Source organism: Phaethon aethereus (genome assembly GCF_964289735.1).
Source record: "Phaethon aethereus genome assembly, chromosome: 13".
Taxonomy (NCBI): domain Eukaryota; kingdom Metazoa; phylum Chordata; class Aves; order Phaethontiformes; family Phaethontidae; genus Phaethon; species Phaethon aethereus.
The window spans coordinates 18,644,450-18,669,901 of NC_138589.1; the positions used below are offsets into that span (position 1 = coordinate 18,644,450).

Below are 25,452 nucleotides of genomic sequence, written 5' to 3' on the forward strand. Positions count from 1 at the left end.
TAAATCTTCTTCAGTTTCACAATTCCCAACACAGTACAAATTTGTAAGTTGTTTGGTTTGTTTGTTTGTTGGGCTTTTTTTCCAAAAAGGGGACTGGATCCAGGGGAGAACTTTGGGAGATGGGTAGAGGCTGTTTTTGACCTTGGTAGTAACTGCTTGGAGAAGAGAGTTGCAGAGACTGTAGGAAGAAGTAAAAGGAAGGGGGTGGTCTCTGGGAAACTGCTGCTCATGCAGAGAGAGCACTGAGAAGATCAGAGAGCACGAGGGGAGGGAAGGCAAAGGTGTGATGGACAGAGTTTTCTAGAGGCCACCGAAGAGTTTGCTGTAGCTCATAAAGTGCTGAATTGCCCGAAGCTCAGCTAGAACTAAATACTGCAGAAAATGTAGCAGGAAAAGGAAGGCTTGTGTATAAACCACTTTTGTTCTATATAGTAGCATGAAGTTCTCTTGAAGGAAAAAAAAAAAAAATCCAACCCAAAACACCCAACAGAAAAAAACCCTTATAGGCTGATATTCTAAGCTACACCTGGCTTTTGTGTCTATTTTTGAGTTGCAAACTTTTGGTGTCTATTGAGGGTTCATTAGCTGGGGACAGTCTCAGCAAAGTCACCTGTAAGTTCTGTTTGATTAAAGGCCTGGACTTTTAATCGGCCGAGTATAGATGTGAAAGTTATGTAAGATGTTTAAAGTGTGGCCTTTTACAGGTCTTATGCAAGCGTTTGAGGTAATCCAGATCTTGTTTAAGATTAATGATTTAAGCAGTCATCAGGTTAGGATGGTAGACACACTTGCTTAGTTTTAAAACTAGTCTCCAAGAATAGAAAATTAATATGGCTTGTGCACTGTCACTGTAATAAATGGAGTGACCTGACAGATTTAAATAAATAGTTCGATGTGTTACTACTGATTGCTGGAAAACTTATAATACAAAGCCTAGAATCTGGTAGTTCATGTTATTTCCATTCCCTGCGTCTTTAGGGAAAAATTAACAACTGAATATTATTTTGAAAATCTTTGTAATTTTTTTTTTCTTTTTTAGGAAATTTTTAAGATAGAAGGCAATCTTGGAATTCCAAGGCAGAAAAGGGCTATTTTGGCAACTCCAATATTAATTCCTGAAAATCAAAGACCACCATTCCCCAGATCTGTTGGCAAGGTAAGTCAACAAAGAACTGGTTCAAAATTTGGTATTAAGTAATTGATCCATTTCTCTTAAAATTTTGTAATGCCTGTCATGTTGGTAGTAATATCCCAGAAAAAATTTAGAAATATGAAACTGAAAAGAGAAGATTGCTTTACTGTCTATATTGTGTAGACAGATGAAAATGGCTTTGTTTCACGACAGACGTTAACAGCATACGTTCTGGTATAAAGCATTAATCAGAGACACATGTTTTCATGCAGCTGCTGTCTTCAGTAGAGGTGGCTGCCTAGCTCTGTGTCTGTCTGTTAGACTGGGGCTGAAATCTAGGCCAGGAATGTTATGAAGAATATCCTACTGCATAGTGTGGATTATCTTGTTTCAATTCTCAAGACCGAGAAGGAATTTATAAGGCATTACAAGTAAAACCACCTTTTTTTCATTCCTGAGTTAATTTCTAATGTCCAAAGACAAAGTAAGTCTTTGCAGGTGTTTTCAGTTTTATTTTTTATTGTTTGCAAAGGTCTGACAAAAGTGGAAAATTTTTTTGTGTCTGCAGGCAACCAGGTAGATGAGCGGTCTAACAGACACTTTTCTAGAACTTCAGATAGACAGCTTGTATATACAAAATCATTAAAACTGAAATACCACTAATTGTTCAAACAGCCATTTAGGCATCAGAAATTGTAATTACATGAATATATTTTTCATTTTGGCAGTTTTGAAACAGGGGACTGCTATGCAATGTTCTGACTTGAGTAGGTGTGTTAATGACATGACGGCCTATACAGCTGTGGAGTCTATTACTAATTCCTACCAATATGATTGCTGGAGCTAAATGCACAGCTCGAGGGCAGAATTTTCCTCTACAATCGATGTGTAATTTAGCCAGCTGGCACCTAATCAGTTGCTTTAATAATTAGGAAAGGTTTTCCTATCAGTAAAAAGAAAGAATAATCTATGAATATTTAATTTTCTCACCTTTCCCATCAGTGATTTGTACTGATCTAATAAATTTCTGTAAGTTGTTCTATCTTTCTGAAGTATTTTTTAATGTGTCCTAAACTTTCTAAAGCCGTATCTGAACTTTTCCCTTCACATTTGAGTGTTTGAGAATTAATGACCAACAGCTAAAGTAAATATTGTTGGTTAATATATATGTCCGTGATATATAGCTAGTTTTGAAGGTTTCTGTTGTGCCATTTTAAAACAGTGAGAGAATTAAAAAGATTACTCATGCACAGATCTATAGTCTTTCTTTTGTTACTGGTTTATTTCTCCCTGCCCCCTTCCAACCCTACTGCTCGTGAACACTGAATTTTTAGATGTGAGGTAGTATAAGTTGCTCTCTAGAATTGCTGTCATTAAGTATTTTTTATTGGGAGTTTAGAATTCTAGTCCCTGTAACTGAGGCTCCTTAAGCAGAATGAGATTAATAGGGTCCTAATTGTACTTAAAAGTTTTCCTAGCATCTTGTCATCTTGATTTGTTATCATTCCTGAAATGCTAGTCAGGGCTCACAAGTGCATTAGATGATGTAGAAATGCAGAAGTGTAAAAGCATCTGGCAGTCTGTTTTTCAAAGACCCTAAGATACCTATCCTCGGCTAATGTTTAAATTATAGGAACTGCAAATGATCAGCACCTTGAAATCCTTTGAACTGTCATCATTTTTAATTTAGGTATCTAGACATGCGTATTTTGGCTATTGCAAGTAGTAACATAGAATGTATATCTGTCAAGTGAGACAAAAATTTTAGAGGTATTTAAAATAGTGGAATGAAATATTCTAGGTCAACTGAATGCTTAACAAAGCATAAATAAAAAGGTTTGGAGCCTCAGACATACTGATGGTAGGGAAAAGAGTCTGTTGTTCCCTAACTAAAAAATTCAGTAGGTGTCAATGCTGAAAATAAAAGCAATTCTTTTAGGTCTTTTTGACATCTCACAGATCTTCATAAGACAGGCCATGAAGTCTTCAGAAATAGAATAGTCTGTACTAATCTAGAGAGCCTTAGACACCCAATTCATGTACTTGTTTCAGATCCTGCACAAACTAGAAAAAGTTGATCATCAGTCTCCTTTAACTTTAGATGTTTATTGTGAACTGTGCATAGCTTCATGAATTTGCAAAAATTCATTTAGTTGCCCACTTCTGTGAGGCATAAGAAACACGTTTATTTCATCCTCCACAACATTTTGAGGCTTATCTTCAGAAGCCTTAACAGGGCACTACATGGACTGACAAATTACAGCTTCTGATGCGTATGAATCTCTCTTGAATTTAAACTTTGCTGTCTCTGGTCTGTTGCAACCGTTGTGAAGGGACATCGCAGATGTATTTAGTAGCTGTGTTTTCTACAGTGTTTTTGGGAAGAAAGAAAACATACAGGGAATGGATACAATAGGATTTTAAAAATGAGAAGAAAGAAGAAAGGCAAGCAGATTCTAGATCAAACTTTTGTCATGTAACTTCCAGCAGTCAGGGCTGAGGACTTGTGTAAAAGTTTGCTGTGATGGAAAAAGTGGAGTTTGTCTCATGCCACAGGGGCTCATAAGGGCTCACCCTGTCACCCTGTCTGCCCAACACCGTGAGCAATGTCCTTCTGAGCTCCTCTGTGATGGGCGTTCCCGGTCAAATCTTTGTGAGATTGCACAGTGGGGCAGTTTATATTTTATTCAGATATAGCAATAAACATAGCAATAAAATAATTTAGGAGCAGGAATTCCAATATAATAATGTGGGGGGGAGGAATAACCACATATTTTCCTGTGTGAAAAATTATTCCAACTTTTGTTTTGCTTTCGTCTTTGTTACTGCAATGTTACATTTTCTGCTTATCAGGTATGCGGAGCTTTCTTGATTGAATGAAATATAGAATAGTGATAATTTCAGATATGACTAGTTCTGTTTAATACCATCATGTTGTCCGGTTTGGAGGTCCACATAAAAGTTAGGTATCCAGTTGCACCCTGAGTATGTTACATTTACTTTCTTTCATCTGCTGTAGCAAATTGGTGTAGTTTAATCTGTTCTGACTGCCTCATGCCTTCCAACCCATGCTATGTTGCCTGGAAATGCACAAGGTTGTTTGGAAGTGTATTGCAGCAGCCACCAACAGTTGGGCTGCTTATTAGCACTTAGTTGGGAGCACGGCAGATGTGCAAAAATGGGAGAACGGGGGAGAACAATTAATTACATTTTATTTTGCAATTAGGAAACAATAACATAAACAAAAATACATGGGGATTTTAGAAGACTTTATTCATTAAGGTTTGGTAATATAAGTCAGGAAGGAGATACTGCACTGGACAAGTGAAAAAATTGGTTTTGTTTTAATTAATAACAAATGTTCAAATTAGTATTTAGCTTAACAAGGCAATACATGTGTAGAGGCTGTTCTCTGTGCTGTTACTGGCTTTCCAGCATACCCACTTAGGAATGAGATTATTGCCTTGTCATTTGCACACTCTTCATTTAGGGCATCTCTTAATTAAATAACTATCATAGACGTATTGTGCTTGGAAGTAGAGGAATCTCACCTTTTAGCAGAATTTAAGCTTTTGCGTATTATCCTTCATTCCTGAGGGAAACTAGTAAGATTAAAATATTTTAATACAGTGTTAGTAATATGGGCCTTTGTGACCAGATGGTCCAGACTACAACTGTTGACTGTTATTGATGTGTTTTGTTTAGCTCTTGCTGATATAGCACAGGGATATGATATTCAATTTTTAGTCTCTCTCCATATGTTACTTTTTCCAGTTTATTTGTCCACATCAAGTCAAATGAAGTACAAAACAGTGGGATGCAGGATTATCTTGTAATTATGGTGATAGGTTATTTGCCACTAAATTCTGGAAATGTCTTCTAAGACTAACTTAGGAGTGGTCGTTCTATGCATCTATTTGACAACGGTCTCCAGACACACTTTAACTGTGGTGATAAACTGCATGATGGTACTTTTTGAAGTTTAATCCTTACACTAATGCAGAGCTCAAAGTGCAGAAGAGTAATTTTGGAGATGGTCAACAAGTTCCAGCTCTTCTTCCAGACATTAGGAGAGAAGGACATCTGCAAAGTGTGTTTTAATATAGGCTGAAAGGATTGACTGTGGATTTTATTGGTGGACATACCGTGAATCCATGATTCTATTCCTTAAAGGAATTGTCCTTCATAAGAATTAATATTTTAATTGTTGACACATAAGATCTAGAAGCTGTGAGTGGCCTGGTAAAAATTGGCAAGGCTTTTTATGCTCAGTGAAAGCCAGAAGGCACAGAGAGGTACACAGGAGACTGTAGGAAACTGCTGAATGAAGAAAAAGCAAAACCTGATTTTCTGCCAGTAAGTGTATTTATTTGTTTGTTACTTGGCTGTTTTGTCCTTTTGGAAGGAGAGGATGTTTGTTCAAATATTTTGCATCAGATAATGTATATATATTCCCTGCCTTTGATCTGGACTGATGAACAGTTAGCTGCCAAATGACAATTAGATGGCAGGACGGACCTAAACCAAAACTCAAGAGAAAAAATAGTGCAGGCTGGCAAATGGGATAGAAATCTTTAAGATCTGTGAGGAGGAGGTTTTCTTGGTTTTTTTTTTTCTGTCCTCTGAGCTGTGAATTTAAGGCAGAGAGAAAACACATCTTCTCTGTTAATGCAGACATAGAAAAAACCTGAAAAGGGGAGGAAACTGAAGATAACTGGATGGAAAAGCTGCTGGAAGCTTATTATTTTTGAGTGGCTATCTGATTGAGACTATTTATATATGATAAATTATATACTTCACAGAAAAGAAGTGTTAAGTACTAAAGATGAAGCTGGAAAAAATGCCGAACTTCAGGCAAAAATTTGAAAAGAAGGTGGTAGAAGTGTAAAGAAAGATGATCATGATCCACTGACCTTTGAAGAGAACCTAGAGAGAAGGGTTGTGTATTAGAGGAGGACATGTGAAAGACAACAGAACAAAAACAATGGTGTAATAAAAGCTGAATTAAGAAGTGTATTTGTTCTACTGGAAAATGGGAAAAGAGATAGTCTGAAGAGGAAGGAAGGAAGGAAAGGACCTAGGTAGGATGGGTGTGCAAGTCTGGAAGATAATGGTGTGCATTGACAGAGAACAGAATAAAGTGCAGAATGGAGGAGATGTACCTAAAAGCCTTTTCAACACTGAGACATCTGTCTGACCCCATACCAACTTCTCAGTTGGTAAAGGTCTGAATTTCAGTTCTTGGTCTGAATCTCCGTGTCAGTTACTAAAAATAATGCAGAAGCAAGACAAAGCATTTCTTACTATGGAACTCGAAGTGGGCATGGGGTTTACAGGAAAAATCCTGTGGATTTTTAAAAATTATTTTTAATATCTCTTTGGTTGTTTTCAAATCATCACCACATCAGATGTAATGACCAGGCTGTGCCAAAGAGTATCCTCAGAAAAGGGGAGGTGGTCATCAGCAAGAATTCTGACTTGTCCAGAAGGCAAATATTTCAGTGACAGGTGAAAAAGTGGTGCCATCAAGGAAACGGTGGAATGATTGGCTCCTGGGAAGTATTGCAGGGTGAGGACCTTTTTCAGAGAGTAGCTGGAATTACTCAGGTACAAGGAGTTCTAGTTTCTTTCATCACGGTCCGATGGCATATAAGGAGAGCACTCAGCTAAAGTATGAAAAATTGTATCTATCATTCTATGTGGTAAAAGACACATCCACAGATGTGGATCCATAAACAAGCAGCAAACAAAGAGCGGTGCAAAGATGTACAGAAAGGTGAGCGGGAAGATGTTATTGATGAATAGCACTTAGGCAATAGAGACAGTCTTAATAAATAATGCTCTTTCTAATCCAGGAAAAAAAAAAGATTGGGATTAGAGAAAAACCAGGTTATGGTACTAGTACAGTAAGATTGGGTGGAAATACATATGTCTGAGTTCAATTTGTTCAGCCTTGCATAGTAAGTGTTTTCTGTAAATCCAGAGTGAGTGTAATGATTTAAACGAAAGGAAAATACTGGTGTGATAACTAATGGATATGAATTTTAGTGGAAAATTAGAAGAAAAGTTTCTAGTCCCCAGAGAAGAGGAATTAATTTCCAATAGGAAGTACTGAGGAAGGAATACAAAGTTTGATAAATATACGATCACAGCTACATAACACAGCTGCTTCTGATTGTGAAAGAACAGACACCTAGAGGTTTCCTGCTATTTTAGCATTCTTGAAAACATGTAGTAACCTCCTGAGTTGGATCTGAATGGACCGTTGGAGATGTCATCTGATTTAACATCTGATCAAATTCATGGCTTGCATGAAGGAATGGCACAATTCTGACCTTCATGGAAAAATACCAACCTACCTCAGCAATGAAGGTAATGAAATGAACAGCAGTCCATTAAATTAAAGGGCTTTCGATGCAAGTACATGAATTATTAAACTGCAGCTTATTAATTTTCATTAAAGGATATGTATTTGATGTCCTAACAAACCATTAAGTGAAAACAGCACTTCAAGTTTATCACTTTTTCTGAAAGGTCTCTCTTCAAAATTCCCTTTTTAAAAAAATATTGGTAGTCACATAAATAATTCCAACAGAATGCATTTATTCTCTCTAAGCTAACAGAATTTTAATGGAAAGCCTTGTTAAAATACTTCTGTTTACTTAAGATCGTTCAGAAGAATCACACTTCAGCAGCAGATGCATTGGAAAAATGAAAAATAATAAGAATTTACCATTATTTTTCAGTGTTTGGTGGTGTTAATAAGAGTAAAAGAATTTTTAAATATTTGAGGAATACTTTCTAATCTAGTTACTATGGTTACAAGTTTGTTGGAGATAAAACAGTTCTGTGGCAATGATGGAATTAAATGTTCTTCCCAATATTGAAATATCCAGTACCTAATTTCCTGCTTCATAATAAATCATGCCAATGACCTTAAGGAGAGCAACAAACAGTTGAGTTTTTATGCTCTGAAGCAGTTCAGCAAAGTATACTACAGTTTAACTGTCACATTGTTTGTGTAAACTTTGATCTCAGAAGTTGATGTCTTAAACGGTGCTGCAGATGAAGGTAGAAGGAAAACAGTCTGTCTTTGCCAGTAAATTACCTATGTAAAGTAACTGAGATGAAATAAAACCCGGCAACTAATTTTTTGTTGACACACTAATTGAATTTTAGACTCAAGTATAAGGAAAATGTTTGGATTTTTTTAGATGCAACAGCTATTTCATCTAATGATGCCTGATGTTAGACACCTTTCCATAATGTTTTTTTCTTAAATGGTTAATTATAGTCATGTTTGCAAGAACAAACCCAAAGAATCTCCCCAAAACTCTGGGCTTGTTCCAGTTTCCTTGACCCAAATAAACACCCAGGCTCATGTTTTAAGAATCCCATGTAGGGTATGATTCTGTACCTGGACTTACTGAGCATACTATGAATGGAGAGTGCCATTGACTGCAGCAGCTGCAAAACCCCTTCTAGAGATGCAGAATAATAGTTATTAAATTGCCATTCCCTAACTTGGTTATCATAGAATCATAGACCAGGTTGGAAAGGACATCAAGGATTATCTGGTCTAACCTTTCTTGGTAAAAGCACTGTCTAGACAAAATGACGCAGCACCCTATCCAGCTGAATGTTAAGTGTCTAATGTTGGGGGAATCCACCGCTTCCCTGGGGAGACTATTCCAATGTCTCATTGTTCTCATAGTGAAAAATTTCCTCTTATGTCCAATCAGAATCTCCCCAGGAGTAATTTGTACCCATTACCCCTCATCTTTTCCATGTGACTCCTTGTAAAAAGGGAGTCTCCATGTTCTTTGTAGCCACCCTTTAAATACTGCAACATGGTGCTAAGGTCTCCCATAAGCCTTCTTTTCTCAAGGCTGAACAAACCCAGTTCTTTCAGCCTTTCCTCATGTAGCAGTCTTCCCAGTCCTTTGGTTGTTTTTGTGGCCCTTCTCTGGACCCTCTCCAGCTTGCCCACATCTTTTTTGTATAGCAGGGACCAAAACTGAACACAGTATCTAAGGATGGCCTGACAAGCGCTGAGTAGAGTGGGATAATGACTTCTTTATCTCTGCTGGTGATGCCCTTGTTGATGCAACCCAGCATCCTGTCAGCTTGCTTTGCCACAGCAGCACACTGTTCACTCATTCTGAGCTGCTTGTCCACCAGGACACCCAGGTCCCTTTCCACAGAACTGCTCCCCAGCCAGGTAGATCCCAGCCTGTGCTGCACTCCTGGATTATATTTTCCTTCATGCAAGACCTTACACTTGTCCTTGTTGAACTTTATAAGTTCTTGTTAGCCCACTCTTCCAGCCTATCCAGGTCTTTCTGCTGGGTGGCTCTCCTTTCCGAAGTGTCCACTTCCACACTCAATTTGGTATCATCAGCAAACTTCATCAGGGTACACTTGATCTCATCATCCAGATCACTTACAAAGATATTAAACAGCATTGGGCCCATTTAGGTTCTCTGTGGTTTTCATGAAACTATACTGATTTTTCATTAACTTTTGTCTTTACAATCTTCCAAGATGATTCTATATCCTGAGTTGACTAATGGAAAGTTTTGGTAGTCACCTTGACTTTTCCCTGTCTCGGTTTAATTCAGTTGTTTGAAATAACCACTCAATCTGTCCAGCTTGAAAAAGCTATTTTCTTATTGAGTGTATACTTTTGAGCAAAATCTTGGTTTCTGTGTTCTTAGTAGGGCCAAATTTTAACTTTAACAAAATGTAGGGCCTAATTCTGTAATCTCAGATTGGTAAAACAGGATATTTGGATCCAGGATTTCTGTTTGCCTGTTACCTTTAATTTGTAAAATTTATTCCTACAAATCTACTTACAGTTACACTTTCTTTTAAGTAGGATGACAAATGCAACAGACCTATCCAGCATTACTTAGCAGTGTGCTGCGTTAATACGTTACTAGCAAGAAGATGAGATCTGCAGAATATAGAAGTCAGGGAGTGAACATGACCATAGACCTTCCCTTAAATCAATTAAGGTATTTATTTGATAGCTGTGAATTGATTCATACTGCTTTGGATGTCATCTGTTTGTTACCTGAATACTGTACCTTCTCCATCCAATCATTTTCCTGTTTCATTCCAAATAATTCCTTTGGTTTACTATTATGCAGAGTCAGTTGTTAGCAGGTGTATAGTGTAACATAAAGCAATATCCAAATGAATGACATTTTAGGATGAAAAATAACTTATCCCTGCCAATTTAAAAACTGAATGCTGTCATACTGTCAGCCTTGGTACTTACATTAATGAAAGACTTTAATAAAGGCATTTTGCAGACTGGACTGGCGACAAATTTGATGTTACTAGCTGTGGTTTGTTAAAGTGGTATTAAGAAAAGGTGGTTGGCAGAGTATTTCCAGGAGAAAAAATGGTATGTATTATATATGGCTCATATGTAAGCTAGAGTAAATAGCTGTCACTCAGGGAACAATAGTAATTTTCTTTCTTCTGACTAACTGTTGGATCTCTTCAATGCTTACTATCTGATTTTAATTTTGTTGTGTTTTGCTCTTGGTTTTATCACACGTGATGATTCCTCTTTTGAATTTTTTCTCTTGCATTTTACAGTAATGTATAGGAACAGATCAGTAGGGTGGGTGAAGGAGTATGATGTTAATATCTACAATGGCAGCTGTGTTTTAATTCAATAAAGATTTTTCCTTCTCCTTTCCAAAACATCTGTTGCTATTTTCCAACTGGCCTCTAAAGGCTACTTTCTTTTTTCAACCTTTGTGGTTAATCACCTTTACTACTTAGTTTTGAACTCTGTGAAATTCCAAAGCGGACTAAGTAATTTGTAGTCTACAAGGCAGAATCACAGAATGGTTGAGGTTGGAAGGGATCTCTGGAGGTCATCTTGTCCCATGCCACTGTTCAAGCAGGGCCAACTAAAGCCAGTTGCCCAGGACTGTGTCCAGATAGCTTTTCAGTATCTCCAAGGCACGAGATTCCACAAACTCTCTGGGCAACCTGTTCCAGTGCTTAGTCACTCCCACACTAAAAAAGGGTTTCTTGATGCTCGGGTGGAACCTTCTATGTCTCAGTTTGTATCCATTGCTTCTTGTCCCATCACTGGCCACCACTGAAAACAGACTGATTTGGTTGCCTTTGCTGTCTCGCTTTGGTCATATATATCTTCATGAGATCCACCATAAGCCTTCTCAAGGCTAAACAATCCCAGTTCTCTCAGCCTTTCCTCATAGAGGAGATACTCCAGTCCCTTAATCATCTTGTGACCCTTCATTGGACTCCAGAATGTCCACGCCTCTCTTGTACTGAAGAGCCCAGAATTGGACATGCTACTCCAGGTGTGGCCTCACCGGAGATGAGTAGAGGGGAAGGATCACCTCACTTGACCTGCTGGCAATGCTTTGCTTAATGAAGCCCAGGATACCATTAGCCTTCTTTGCAGCAAGGGCATGTTGCTGGCTCATGTTCAACTTGGTGTGCACTAGGACCTTTTCTGCAAATCTGCTTTCCAGCTGGGTGGCCCCCAGCATGTATTGGTGCATGGGGTGTTCCTTCCCAGGTGCAGAACTTGGTGGTTTCCCTTGTTTGAACTTCATGAGGTTCCATGGAGCCCATTGCTCCAGCCTGTCGAGGTCTCTTCTGGCAGTATGACCCTCTGGTGTATCAGTCACTCCTCCCAGTTTTGTGTCATCAGTAAACTTGCCGAGGGTACACTCTGCCTCATCATCCAGATCATTAATGAAGACTTTAAACAGGAGTGGACCCAGTATTGAGCCCCAGGTTACACTGCTAGTTACTGGCCTCCTACCAGATTTTGTGCCACTGATCGCCAAGCTCTGGCTCCAGCTGTTCAGCTAGATTTCAATGTACTTCACTGTCTGCTCATACAGTCCATACTTGAACAGCTTCTCTATGAGAATCTGATGGGACACAGTGTTGAAGACCTTACTGAAGTCTGGGTAGACAGTATCTACTGCTCTCCTCTCACCTACCAGTCCAGTAATTTCATTGTGGAAGTTTGTCAACTTGGTCAAGCATGACTTTCCCCTGATGAATCCATGCCGATTACTACTGATGATTTGCTTGTTGTTAATGTGCCTGGAATTGGTTTCCAAGGTTAGCTGCTCCATAACCTTCAGAGGGATCAAAGAGAGGCTGACTGGGCTGTAGTTCCCTGGGTCCTCCTCCTTGCCCTCTTGAAGATGGGAGTGACATTGGCTTTCTCCCAGTCTTTGGATACTTCTCCCATTTGCCACGATCCATCAAGTATTATCGACTGTGGCCTTGCCACACCTGCCAGCTCCCTCAGCACTTCTGGGTGCATCCCGTCAGGGCCTATGGAGTTACATATGTCTGGTTTACTTTAGTATGCCCTGACCTAATCGTCTTCCACCAAGGGTACATCCTCCTTGCTCTAGGTTTTTCCCTCTGGTCTTTGAGATTCCTGAAAGCTGGTCTTGCTAGTGAAGACTGTGGCAAAGGTGGCATTTAGTAGCTCAGCCTTTTCCATGTCCTCTGTAATGCAGTCCCCCAATTCATTCAGCAATGGGTTCACAATTTCCTTAGTTGTCTTTTTGTCACCTATGTACTTCTGGAAGCCCTTGTCTTTGAGATCCCTAACCAGATTCAATTCCATTTGGGCTCTACCTTTCCTTCCTTCACCTCTGGATACTTGGACAATAATGTCTCTGTAGTCCTCTCAGGTTACCTGTTACTTATACCCTCTGTATGCTTCCTTTCGTGTTTCAGTTTGGTCAGGTGCTCCTTGTTCATCCACGCAGGCCTGCTGGCATTTTTGTCTGACTTCCTATTTGTTGGGATGGAGTGCTCTTGAGCTTGGAAGAGGTGCTCCTTGAATATTAGCCAGCTTTCGTGAGCCTCTCTTCCCATGGGACTCAAGGATATCTTTAAAGTGGTAAAAAGTCTGCTCTCCTTAAATCTTGCTTTTTACTTTCCTCCCTCCCATCAGGATCCTGAACTCCACAATCTCATGGGCACTGCAGGCAAGGCTGCCTTTGATCTTTGTATTTGCAACAAGTCCCTCGTTGTTGAAAAGTTTGAGGTCCAGCAGACCACATATTCCTCTCTGGCTCCTCTATCACTTGGAAGAGGAAGATACCATCTAATGCACTCCAGGAACCTCCTGGATTGCTTATGTTCTGCTGCTTTGTCCTTTCAGCAGGTATTGGGGTGGTTGGAGTCTCCCATGAGGACTAGGGACTGTAAACCTGAAGCTTCTCCCACCTGTCTGTAGAGGGCCTCATCTGCTTGATGAAATGACTTAGTTATCTTCACCTCTTTAAGTGTATAATGAGGACATCTTCTTTTTGCCTTACCTTGTTTAAAGATGAATTGATGTCTTTTATAGTTAATAATATGTCATTTTGAAGTAAATGTTGCTCTACTCTTGGCCTATTTTTCTTTCAGGGTCAAATATATAAAAATATGAATTATTTCATTGTACTCAATCTATTGTTGAACTAAAATTTTCAATTACAAAGATCTCCAATTTCCTTTTGCTTATCATTTGAAAAGAACATTCTAGTTTTACTACTCTAAAATCGCTCAAAACAAGAAAATCACTTTCTGCCATTGAAACGTTGCTTAAGCAAAGGCAAATGAAAATTCAGACATCTATACTTTTGGATTAACCCGTTTTCCAATATTCTGTAATTAAATTAGAGCGTTGATTTTTGGTTTGGCCATCATATTCTTTAAATTTTCTGAGGCTGTTTATGAAGTCATACCAATTATTGGAATTGATATATTTGGAATTTAAATACAGGAGTAGTGCCCTCCATACTGTATTTATATACACATTGCATACTCAGAGGTGCATAACAATAAATGAGTGCAGGATTGTACACACATATCCAGATTTTCATGTACTCTCTTCTTGGTCAATGCTATTGACTTTGTATGTGTTTTTTCTCCCATTTTAATCTATGAGATGCTGCTGTGAGTACATATTGCTTCTATTTGAAAGTCTCCCATTTTTATCTGCTGTTATGTCAACAAGTATCAGTTGCATTGTTATTCTTCCATATCTTATTTTCCTGCTGCTATTATCTGTCTCATATTTCTGAAGAACAGGTGAATAACATGGAATAAATATTTATACAAATTCTATCTAAGAATTGACTGTTAAAATAGTTGCACAATTTTGCTGGCACATTATTTTAGCAGTTTTAGCTTGAGTTGTGGTTTAAACTGAGATGTAACAGTCTTTATAAGCTTGTCCTCATCACTCAGCACTTCCATAGAGTGGCAGTCCATTTATTAAGCACATACCAAAGCGTTTTTCTGTATCGTTGTACAATGATGTCAGACCTTAAGTATATTGAAGCTATCAGAAGTTCTCCCATCAAAGTAGGAAAGGATTTTTGATCGGGCCAACAATCTTGGGAGATTAGGAGCGGAGGGGGGAAGGATGCTTGAAGGAAGCATGAACTAAGCTGGTCATGTACATATCATGTTATGCTTTATTTCACTATGTTTATAGGGGAAATTATTAAAAGTACATTTGGAAAATAGGATTTTCATCAAAGTTCAAATTTGTCTATTTTTTCAATACCGTAAGTATTTTTGCACTGCTTCAGAAGTTTTTCTTTTCATTTCTACAATGCATGGACAAAACTATTAAGCTTACATTTTCAATTCAGCTTGCTGGAGATGAGAAAGGATTTTGATAATAGAAATCTATACAACAATGAAGTCCAGAAATTGAAAGTAGTAGTGATCCCTATAATCCAATAACATGTGCCTTAATATTTTTTTTTTTTTTGCAATTCTAATAAGTAAAAAGAGGAATTGTGGATGTAGCTGAGTGTGGCTACGACTTGAATTCAGGGGCTATATTAATTTAACACAAGTTCATGTTCAGACCTGATTTACGATGTATTACAAGTGTTTTTGTGAATAATTGAAGTGATGAAGGCTGGTTTCCTACAAATATTAATTTCCTGCAACAAACCCAGGTCCTCTTCTCTGTGATAACACCCCAAGCACAATGACCCTAAATCATCCCACAGTGGCCCCAGCACCACTGATGTTATTTTCTACTTTCATTGGCATTTCGAACTGGGGTAAGAGAGAGCACATCCTGGAGGTGCCACTAGGCTGACTGGGCAATAAATATACATGTGCAAAATGGAAACTCTTCCTACCTTTTTGCCTCTGCAGGTGTTAGTAGGTCTTTTCACTTTACATGTCTATAATTTTCATGGAACTTTTAGGAACTTTCAAGGTCAGGTTGCATGGTGCTCTGAGCAACCTGGTTCACTTGAAGATGTCCCTGCTTATTGCAGGGGTGTTGGACTAGATGACCTTAAAAGGCCCCTTCCAACACAAAGATTCTGTGATTCTGTTGTATGATTCTATTCTATAAACTTTGCATCTTGGATTTTTTTTTGGTCAAATTTAGTTGAAACAAGAAAATAGGCTTAAAATTAATTAGACAGCATAATCATTTAAATGCTATATTTTTTTTGAGAACAGATGAAAGAAGCAGGTGTTTAGCATAACAGCCTTTCCTCAACAAATTCTTTTCTACTTGACAAACAAGCCCTTAAATGTAACTGAAGTAGCTATTTTTCTTTGTAGTGTTGGAATAATGGTTAAATCAGGCATGTTCAAAGAGCAATGCCTGCAATGGGGAACTCGCTAATTATGTAATGGAAAAACTATAAGGATCTGTATTTATTTTCACCAATAAAAATTAATGAACAATACAGAGCATGCTGAAATTGTGTAAATAGGAAAACATAATAAATCAACTTCATCCATTATTACTGTGCTGTTGGGCTTTCTAATCTGAATTTGCTAAGGGTCATTGGAACATGAAAATTAATTTGAAGTAATAGAATCTATTTTATGTAGATGATTTTTTTCAAAAAAAGTCATAGAGTACCATTACTGAATTTTATTAATTTATTTTCTTGTGAGAACCTTATAGTAATTATTATTTAATAAATTATCTCCTTTAAAAAAATTAATACAATCATGATACAACCAGTAATGCTTTGGGAAAAAAGTGTAATTCTCTGGTAATGAGAAATTTTAAAAAACAGGCATATTGTTTCCTTTAGGGGATGACTGACAAAGGACATTCTTTGTAAGTAGCAGAAAATTGATTCTATTTTTATTTTTCCAAGATTCCATAAAGATTGGTGATTTCAAACTCTTCAGATAAAAAGATACAGATGTAGCTCACAGTCACCTCCTGAACATGCTAGCTGCTGAATGTATCCTCCAGTTCTTGTTTACAAGAAAATAAGCTTTGACCACATCTTGTTATATTGCAAACTTTCCCATCCCGAACAGCCTTTTAATTCTGGCAACAAATTAAGCACATGTTCACTGATCATAACTTATGTGTACACATATGTATATAATTTATAGCAGATGAAGACAGATACAATGCGTTCTAGTTCAGTATTTACTTACAGCAGAGGTAAGAGTAAATTTTTTTTCTTCACATGCTTTTCAAAAGAACAATTTCCTAAAACTCTTACCAGACTGTCAGAGTTAATTATATTTTTAGAATTAGACTGAAATTTTCCCATCAGCTTTTTAAATTGAGGACTAGAGGCAAAATACAGCTAGGTTGCCATTTTTTGTTCTTCGTTCTCTCAAGTAGGGACTCCCTGCTGCTTGTGTAATGAACCATGTGGACCCTTACGCAGTAGCTTTCAAAATAAGAAATTATTGTGTTGAAGAGCTAGGGAAATTATCTCATTGCAAATAATTTAGTGGCAGGATCTGCCATTGGTTTTGTTCGTGAATTTACCGTCAGGAGATTTTGGTTTTTGTAAATCTGTGTGACAAGCAAATAGTTGACAAACAGTTGACATTAAACAGATTTACTTCCAGTGGAGGTTTAGAAAGCCTGCAAGAGGATTCTTCAAAGTGCCCAACTTCCCTTAAGAAGCGAAAGTCCTGTCAAAATTGAAGAGTAAACTATAAACTACCAGTAGAAGTTTTTCAAGTATGTTGGAAACTAGTGTATTCCCTGCAAGGGAGGCTGTGTCACATTGCAGATGTTCTCAATGAAGGAGGGGACAGGAGTCTGATGGAGCATCTCAAACTGAAGTGCCAAAAGAAATGGGTGTAGAGCAAAGCGGAAAAATTAATATTATAAATAGCAAAGACCAAACTTGAAGAGAGCTCAAACAGAGAATTGCTGAAGTCCTAACTGTGGCATATAGCTACTCACAAGCATTGGTTTCACTTGCACTAGAATGTGGGTGTCATACTGCCCACCCTTTTTAAGAAGGACCCTAGGAAGCCTTGAAATGCAGTAGGAACTATAGCTCACTGAGTCCCACTCCCACACTTGCTGAATCAGTCAAAGCCAAGCTGTAACAGACACTGGAATAGATAAACTTTTGGATTATCTTGAAGTGAATAGTCAATATGGCTCTTTCGAAGGCAAGTCGTATCTCATAAATGTATTAAGATACATGGAGGAGTCAAAAGTGTAGATAAATCTCATCAATAAACCATACTTGGATTTCTCCTCTAAGAGGGAATGCCTTCTTTTGGATAAAAAAGATTGAAACATCAGTGTGGAAACAGATTTTCACGGGGAAGGCTTTACCTGTGGATATTTTCAAGGATCTACACAGTGATTTACGATGTTTAACATAATAAAAAACTATCTGAAAAAGGAGAGAGTGAGGTGACAGGATTTGAGATCATCCAAAATAATTAAAGGGAGTGACAAGTAATGAAAATATTATAGTGTTGCAGAAAGATTTAACAGCATTGAATGACTGAGTTTTTTGATAACTGCAGGTTAATCATATACAAAACTCAGGAGCAGTTCTGGAACCATTGTGAATTGGTCTCTGAAAAAGTCAACTCAATCCTTAACAGTTACCAGATGTCAAATAGAAAGTTGAATTTTGGGTTCTTGTCATGCCATTTTAAATAGGATGCAGCAGACTTAGAGAAACTTGAGAAAAGAGCGATATAGATAATCAGAAGTAAGAAATTGAGAGTTTAAACAGAACAGGGCTCACCATGTTGGAAAAGAAACAACTAAGGATGGATATGATGCTCTAGAAAATTGTTGATTGCATGGAGGAAACACAGGGAACAATTATCCACTCTTTTTCCTACTGAATAACTAAGGAACTTGCATTGACTGCCACGTTGTGGATTGAAAGAAAAGTAGTTTTATTATTTTCAAGCATTGTGATACTCGAGACATTGTCACAAGATGATGTAGAGGCCAAAAGTAAAAGGTATATTTGTTGCTATTACACCTGATGGTTTGGGCTTTGCTGTTGATACAGGACAGTATTGGTCATCATTATAAGCAGAATATAGGGGCAGATGTATCTTGGGGCTGACGTGCGACCATCATTGTGTAATTTGCTGTGTGTCGTTCATCTTTGAATTGCATGTTATTTTTAATGCTCTTTGCAAAGATAACAAACTGCAAAAAGATCTCGGGGTGGCTGCACAAACACTTCCTTTGCAGTTCTGTATTCCTGCAAACCATGTCATAATTAAGCTTTTGTTCTTTTAAATACAATTTATATCATGCAAATGTATCTGGAAAGCAGAGAGAAAGCGTGAGGAATGTCTGACTCATTATTTGTATTCAAATATTGCTTTATTATTTATAGAGTTATTCCACATTTCAAAAGCATGTAGGCAATGTTAGAAATAAAAAGCTATCTCTGAAAGCAGTGAGATTTAAGCTACGAAGGCCCACACTTTCAGGGAATTTAGGTGCCTCATTTTCTTCAGCATGATGGTTTCTAACTGTAATCCACAGTTAGAACGTGGAATTAAATGGTTATTTCTTCTGACATTTATGAGCAATTGTGTACCTCGAGCTCTTCTGTGATGTAAAGATTATTGAAATTACTGATGTCTGATTATTGAAATAGGTAGAAAAATACAGTGGTTAACAGGAGCCACTCTGTCTTGAACTGAGTACCACTCCCTGAGCAGGCCCCAAAAAGCCTCTGGAAAAGTTCTGGATGATCCTGAATATTGTGTAGTTCCTACAGTTGCTTGGAAAGAAGTACCTTGTCTTTCGCCTAACTTCTTTTGGAGGAAAGTGCTGTCTTATTTTTTGAAGGGTACTGTAATTTAACTCGGTCCCTTACTGCTATTCACACCTGTGATGCTGGGCTGACATATATACCAGTTTTCAGGTAAAATTGTCCTAATGTGTTAAGCATGCAGCATTTGTCCCTGGAGGTTAGGGTCATTTGAAGTTGGGCTTTTTAATTGGGTGATTTAAGGCTTCAGTTCTACGTCTTCTGTAAGACACTGGAGAGGGGCTAAATTTAACAACTGAATTTCATAATAGTTGTTTTCTAGATATATGTATTTCCTATTACTTAAGGAAGTGCGAGGCAAGGAGATGCTGTATGTTATGAGTGAGAAAACTGTAATGTCTAGATTTCAGTAAAATATAGTGCTGTGGAAGGTAACATGATTTAAGTGTACAGATTATTTCTGACATCCATTAAATATCGTACAGTAGTAATGTTTTTGTTAGTGTACGGTGGACAGATGTGTTAAGGGTTGTACTGTGAAATGCTTACGCTTCCTTTGTTTTGGACTGAAATATCAAAACAGTAACAAGGCAATAGTGCAGTTGAATGGCAGATCACTTCTCAGACCTGTGGTTGTAATGGGAATGTATCCCTAGTCTTAACTGGAGGGGTTTATAGGTTTAAATTTTTGAACACAGTCATGTTTAAATTGTTGTACTGCTCTGTAAATTTAGCTTAAGGCTCGAATACTATGTTGCCAACTGAAAATTTCTAAGATATGCCAAAGTGATAGATCTAGAGAAGTAGTCCTAATTGACCAGAGATCTGTTTTCTTGCCTATTGATATCTTTGGCTGAAATTTAAATTAATTATTTGTAATTGGAAAGACTTGACTGTTCTTTCTAAATATTGATTTCAAAACTGTCCCAAGTTTTCCTATTAGCTGATAATTCTGGGACTGTTTTAAGATCTTTATGTATTCTAGACACAATAAATGCAGCCACAGAAACTTTAAGGTGATTTTCATTATTAATAAAATTAGTAGACCTTGTTAAATTATTTTTCTAACCCCATGATGTGTTGTTGAATAATTTCCACAAAATAAATACTTCCTAATACCATTAAATATTTTTTTTTTAATTTGAGAATTGTGATCATATGCCTGCAGCCTTAATTTTCACTAAATATTAAACAACAAGGTCTGATCCTGGGGAAACTAACTTGCTTCATTAATCTAGAGGTTTGTTTTACCTCATTATTTACTCCTACAGTTTCAGATCTGCATTTCCCTTAAATTAGAAGCAAAAAACATATATTTTAAGTATATTGCTGAATATTTTGTAAAGGTGCCTGCGATTTTGTGCCTTCATCATTGTATGTGTCAGCATATTCAGAGGATCTCCAAATATTTCAATTCTATTTTTGTATGAGACTCACTAATATTCTAAGTAAGTCCAGTCTTTTTTGCCTGAAAGTTCAGTATGAATGTTACTACATAAATATACAGTAAGAATAAAGCAGGTGTACTATTATAAGTAACATACTTTATATTTGTTATCATTAGATATTTTAGTCATTCTGTAACTGCAGTTAAATGAAGGGAGACAGCAATTAATTACATAAGAAACTGGTTAACCCTTTTGTTAGTTCTAAAATATGTAACTGGAGTAATAATTTGAACACATAAGGAGATGAAATACGGATATTTGTTAACACTGAGTTGAAGAAATGTCTATGAAAACTAGGTATATTTTGTATTTACACCTATGTAATTGAAGACAAATATGGTCATAGGTGATTATAGATTATCACTTAAAAGTGCCAGTTAGTACTGGTAAGAAATGGTTGGTATGAAGTGGAAACAGCTGTGAAATTAAATTGTTTTCCTTTTAGATGTGGGTTCTCCTTTCTCTGTAACAAGCCAGTGCCTTGTTGTGGCTGTAAATCCAAGGCTTCAGTATTGTCTGTTTTGAACGAGGTATAAAACCAAGGCCCAGAATAGTTGCAGTTACTTACAGTAATTGCACAACATAGCTGAACGCTCTTGCTGCACAGTACAGGTGGAGCAGGTCTTAGTTAGATATTTATATTTTCCCAGTTTAAAATGGCACTGGAGACCTATGTTTCTATTTTATTTCTATTTTAGTTCCATCGTTATGGGGTGGATTACATGTTTGTTAAGCATAATGGGATTAAACCCTCATACCGATGAATTAAGGGAACCATGAAAAACCCAGTGTACGCGGAGCAGGCCATCTTCCAGACTCTAACATCAGCTTCACGTTTCCAACTGATGGGAAGTGGAAAACCATGTGTGCAGATCAGAGCCACTCAAAGGCTGCTCTGGCATCTAAATGAGGTGTCAATCAATCTCTAAGGCCCCGTTGTGCCAGACGTTACCAGAGCACAGCTCAATGTAGCTCCGTCTGTTGGATCTTGATGTGTCTCTTAGAGTGGCAGGGCCAGGCTATATCAGATTCATCCCTACTCAACCAGTTTGAAAAGCTTTTTAAAGACAGGTTTAAAATTGCTTTCGCTTGTTCTGGTGGACACAACAGAATCTTCTTGACTCCTAAGCTCATGTAGAAGCAAGACCACATTTCTACGAGACAGTGGATTGCTTTCTAACATTTAGAGCACTTTATACAAATATCCCACTTTTTGGGGGGGGGAGGGGGGCGTCTGGTTTATTCAGTGTGAAGACTTTTGCTTCTTGAATGTCTTTATTCTTTTTTTCTTCCATCTCAACTAAAGTGTTAAACTGATTTTTTCCCCACGCTAACAGCTCCATTTACATTTTACAAGATATAGAATGCATAGCCATTATCCACTAAACTTATGTAACAGTTTAATAATTTCACAGCTTAAATTAACAGCTTAAACTTTCACAGAATCTTACAGTTATCTTGAAACTGTATTTTTTGACATTGAACAATGTTATGGTAAGCAATTGTATGTGACTGAAAATCATCTGATTTTTCAGCATTAGAAAAACTCTGCTGCTACAGGTTGGGAAAAAAATCTTGTATTTAGTCACAGGTGGATTGGAAAGCCTGGAAATGTTTTATTTGTTTGTTTCTTTTGGAAAAAAGTACAATAAATGTAATTCATGTAATTAAGATTTATGTATTGATAGTTGATAAATTTACCAGCTGATACTAATTAGCAAGTTTATAAAATGTACTGATGCTTTAAAAAAATAATAACAATCTATTTCTATTGCCTACAATTTTTTCTTTGTTTCAGGCAACCATTGGGCAAAATCAAATCTTTTATTATCTTGTGTGTATACACTCTCCAGTTCATTCCTCTAAAAAGTAAATTGCATTCAACTTCAGGAAGAGAATTTTCTTTTCTTTGTATTGTGTGTGTTCTTGAATTGTTAAAATCTTAATTGTTTAATAGCTTGTGATGGGAGCCTGAAAATATAATTGTGACATTAATGGATTATGATATGGAATTTTTTTTTCCTGCAGGCCTAGATATCAGGAAATGCTGGAGTTTTTGAAGGTATATTTGTTACGAAAAGACATAAGCTGTGTATTGATAGGACTAGGTTTCACAGAAAATTGAAAAGCTCAGTTGTATATGGGATAAAAACAGAGATAAACAACCAAGAAAAATGATTTTGAAGCTGAATCTTTTTGGTTGTTTTGGGGTTTCTTTTTGTGGATGTGGAGGTGTTTTGTTTTGTGGTTTTTTTTTTTTTAATGGTGATGTACATGATAACAGTAACACCTGTTAGGTAGCTTAGAAAGTTATTTTCTAAATAGAATACAGTATAGATAATATATTACTGGGTTCAATCTAGAGCTTCCTATAAGGGTTATTGTAAACTCTGGGAATGTTTCATATCTAGACAGAGCATTTACAGTTTAAGCCCATAGCTAATAATTATTGGTTAAAACATCCAAAGGTTACCATGCGTAATCTTTAAGGAAACAAAGCTATTACTCAAGCTTTTACTAAATAGTGAGTTTGTAGATTTAGTTTTTCTGTTGCTGGAGTCTTTTACAGAAGTAGGCAATGCTGACTGTGAGAATTAGAGCTTCATATTCTCCTATAGTAGTTTTATTTGTTACAAAGTGGAAGTTGATGGAAAGATCTTTATTTATCTATGCACTTTGAAAATTGGGAAAATATTTTGAAGAATCCATGTCATCTCACTTAAAGGCATTTTTTGCTTGTGATGGTCAACAAGATACTGTTTTGGCTGAGTTCTTGCATAAGGCCTCTTAATTGAAGAGATTACATAAATCTTTAAATACAATGCAATTAATCAGTCAAGTTAACATTCTGTGTTTGCATCTGTAGATTTTTTGTTATTTATTCTCAAATTATATCAATAGATATTCTTTATAATCCTACAATCATCACTTAGAGCTAAAAGCAAGTGGTTGTGCAATTCTTTCTAGCATCCTTGAAATCACCTCAATGTTTTAGATTATTTCTGCAGGAGGTTTTTGGAAATGTATGGAGTTCTTTTTCTAAATGAGTCATTAGATTAAATCAGGTTAATGTTTGTTTGCCAGTAAAGAAAATCAGTGGCTACTGGGATGCTTAATACTTGATAAGTACTATCATTGTAATACATCTACACTATATTAAAAGAATATTTAATAACGCCTGTATTTTCTGTTATAAATTTGGCCTTTTTCCACAGTGCAAAAGCTCTGGCAACCTGAAGTGTACATTATTACTGCTTTGTACTTTACTTCTACTTGTGCTTGTAAAGCATTTGTTCCAGCACTACTGCAATTTTTGATATGCAGTTTGGTTTAGTGCAGTGAACTGAGGTAGGGATTTCATATCAGTAATTGCAAATGATGAGCAGGTATTTGACTTGTTATCTGCAAGCCTTTAGGTATCTGTTATTTTTCCTGCTGACCAGTGTAGACTGAAGTGAAACTTCTGAAAGCACATTAATGTTTGCATACACATACATTAACCTGTATCTTAATATATAGATGCCAATTCTTGTACACATGTCTATATGTTTATGCATACATATTTATATAAACATCTGTGTCAATAGGAGAAAAGACAAGAAGAAAGATGCCCTCACTTGGGACAAAGGCAGCTTTTGGCCTGCTGAGTCAGAAAATACAGATGTTATGCATAGTTAAATTTTATGGCTCAGCTTCTAGTTTTTTGAGGAAGGGAATTATAAAATTTGAATGAATTATCACACTAACCTAGAGTTACTATTTTCTGCGTAAATTAAGTTTGGGTAATTGGTGTTGTTGCAAAATTGAATTAAATGGTTTTGCAAGTTAGAATTAGGCATACTGAAGCATCTTAATGCAAATAAACATGAATAATATTTTATTATTTATGATTTTGTTGGAGAGCGCCCTTATAAAGGCCACAAACAGGTGAGATAAAGTAAGTTCTTAGTGGGCACCAGTAAAAAGAACCATATTGATTTCATGATAGCTGCAAGCAATTTGTGATTACACTTGATCCATTTGTGGGTTTTTAGAAACTTAGCAGTAGGTTTTAAAAGTGCACTCTAAAGGCATTCTGTATTTTTGTCAAATACTTTGGAAAGAACAGATGTTCTATTTTCTGGGGCTCTACAAACACCTTAAATTACTGTATGTTTAGCCTGTTGCATCTTGAGATACAGCATACTTGTATTGAAAACTGTTAGGTAGAAATAAAACTGCCATGAAATAAATGGCAAAAGCTCCAGTGAAAATGTTAGAATCAGAGATTCACTCTTCAATTTTTCTGCCTACATGAGTAATGATTCTACTTTATGAACTGGTTACTGCCTTTACACAAACCAAGCAAAATCAGTCTGGTAGATCCTTCATTTGTGTTTTTTAAATAAGTACAGCTCTTTTCAATGTTAGTATGAATAGTTTTTGTACTAATATAAAAGCTTAATGTAATATTTTTATAACTACCTATTTTTGGTTTTTTAAAAAATCATTATCATTTAGTGACAATAGACTGCTTTTGTTTCAAATTAGCACCAGTCAAATTTATCAAAGTGTAGTTATAACTTTATTTTGAGTATATAACATTATCACTAGCTGCTGCCACATTCTCTTTGTGCTAGGTCTCCAAACAGCCTAAGCAATGAGGACCTGAATAAACAGAAGTTACGGGAGATTTTCTATTGACTCTGTGACCGTCCTCAACTGCAAGTCTGTTAGTGTGTCCTGTAATGTCAAACTGAAACTGTTCAGTGAAACTAACTTCAAAATGCATTGCAGTAATACAAAGTAGATAAAGGAAAAGAGAGAGGTCTGAAAATAATAAGGGTGTTCATGGGTATTTGGT

The 25,452-nt window shown here is 36.8% G+C and overlaps 1 protein-coding gene across 1 annotated transcript in view; it reads left to right on the forward strand.

Moving 5' to 3' along the window:
* The window catches only part of CDH13 (cadherin 13), a gene marked incomplete at both ends in the record, with an annotated part of 495,274 nt that overhangs the window by 204,431 nt on the left and 265,391 nt on the right, over positions 1 to 25,452 (forward strand). Inside the window, one exon of the mRNA XM_082005778.1 lies at positions 1,040 to 1,156. Within this exon, the coding sequence (XP_081861904.1) occupies positions 1,040 to 1,156 (117 nt within the window). The remainder of the gene's footprint in view (positions 1 to 1,039; positions 1,157 to 25,452) is intronic.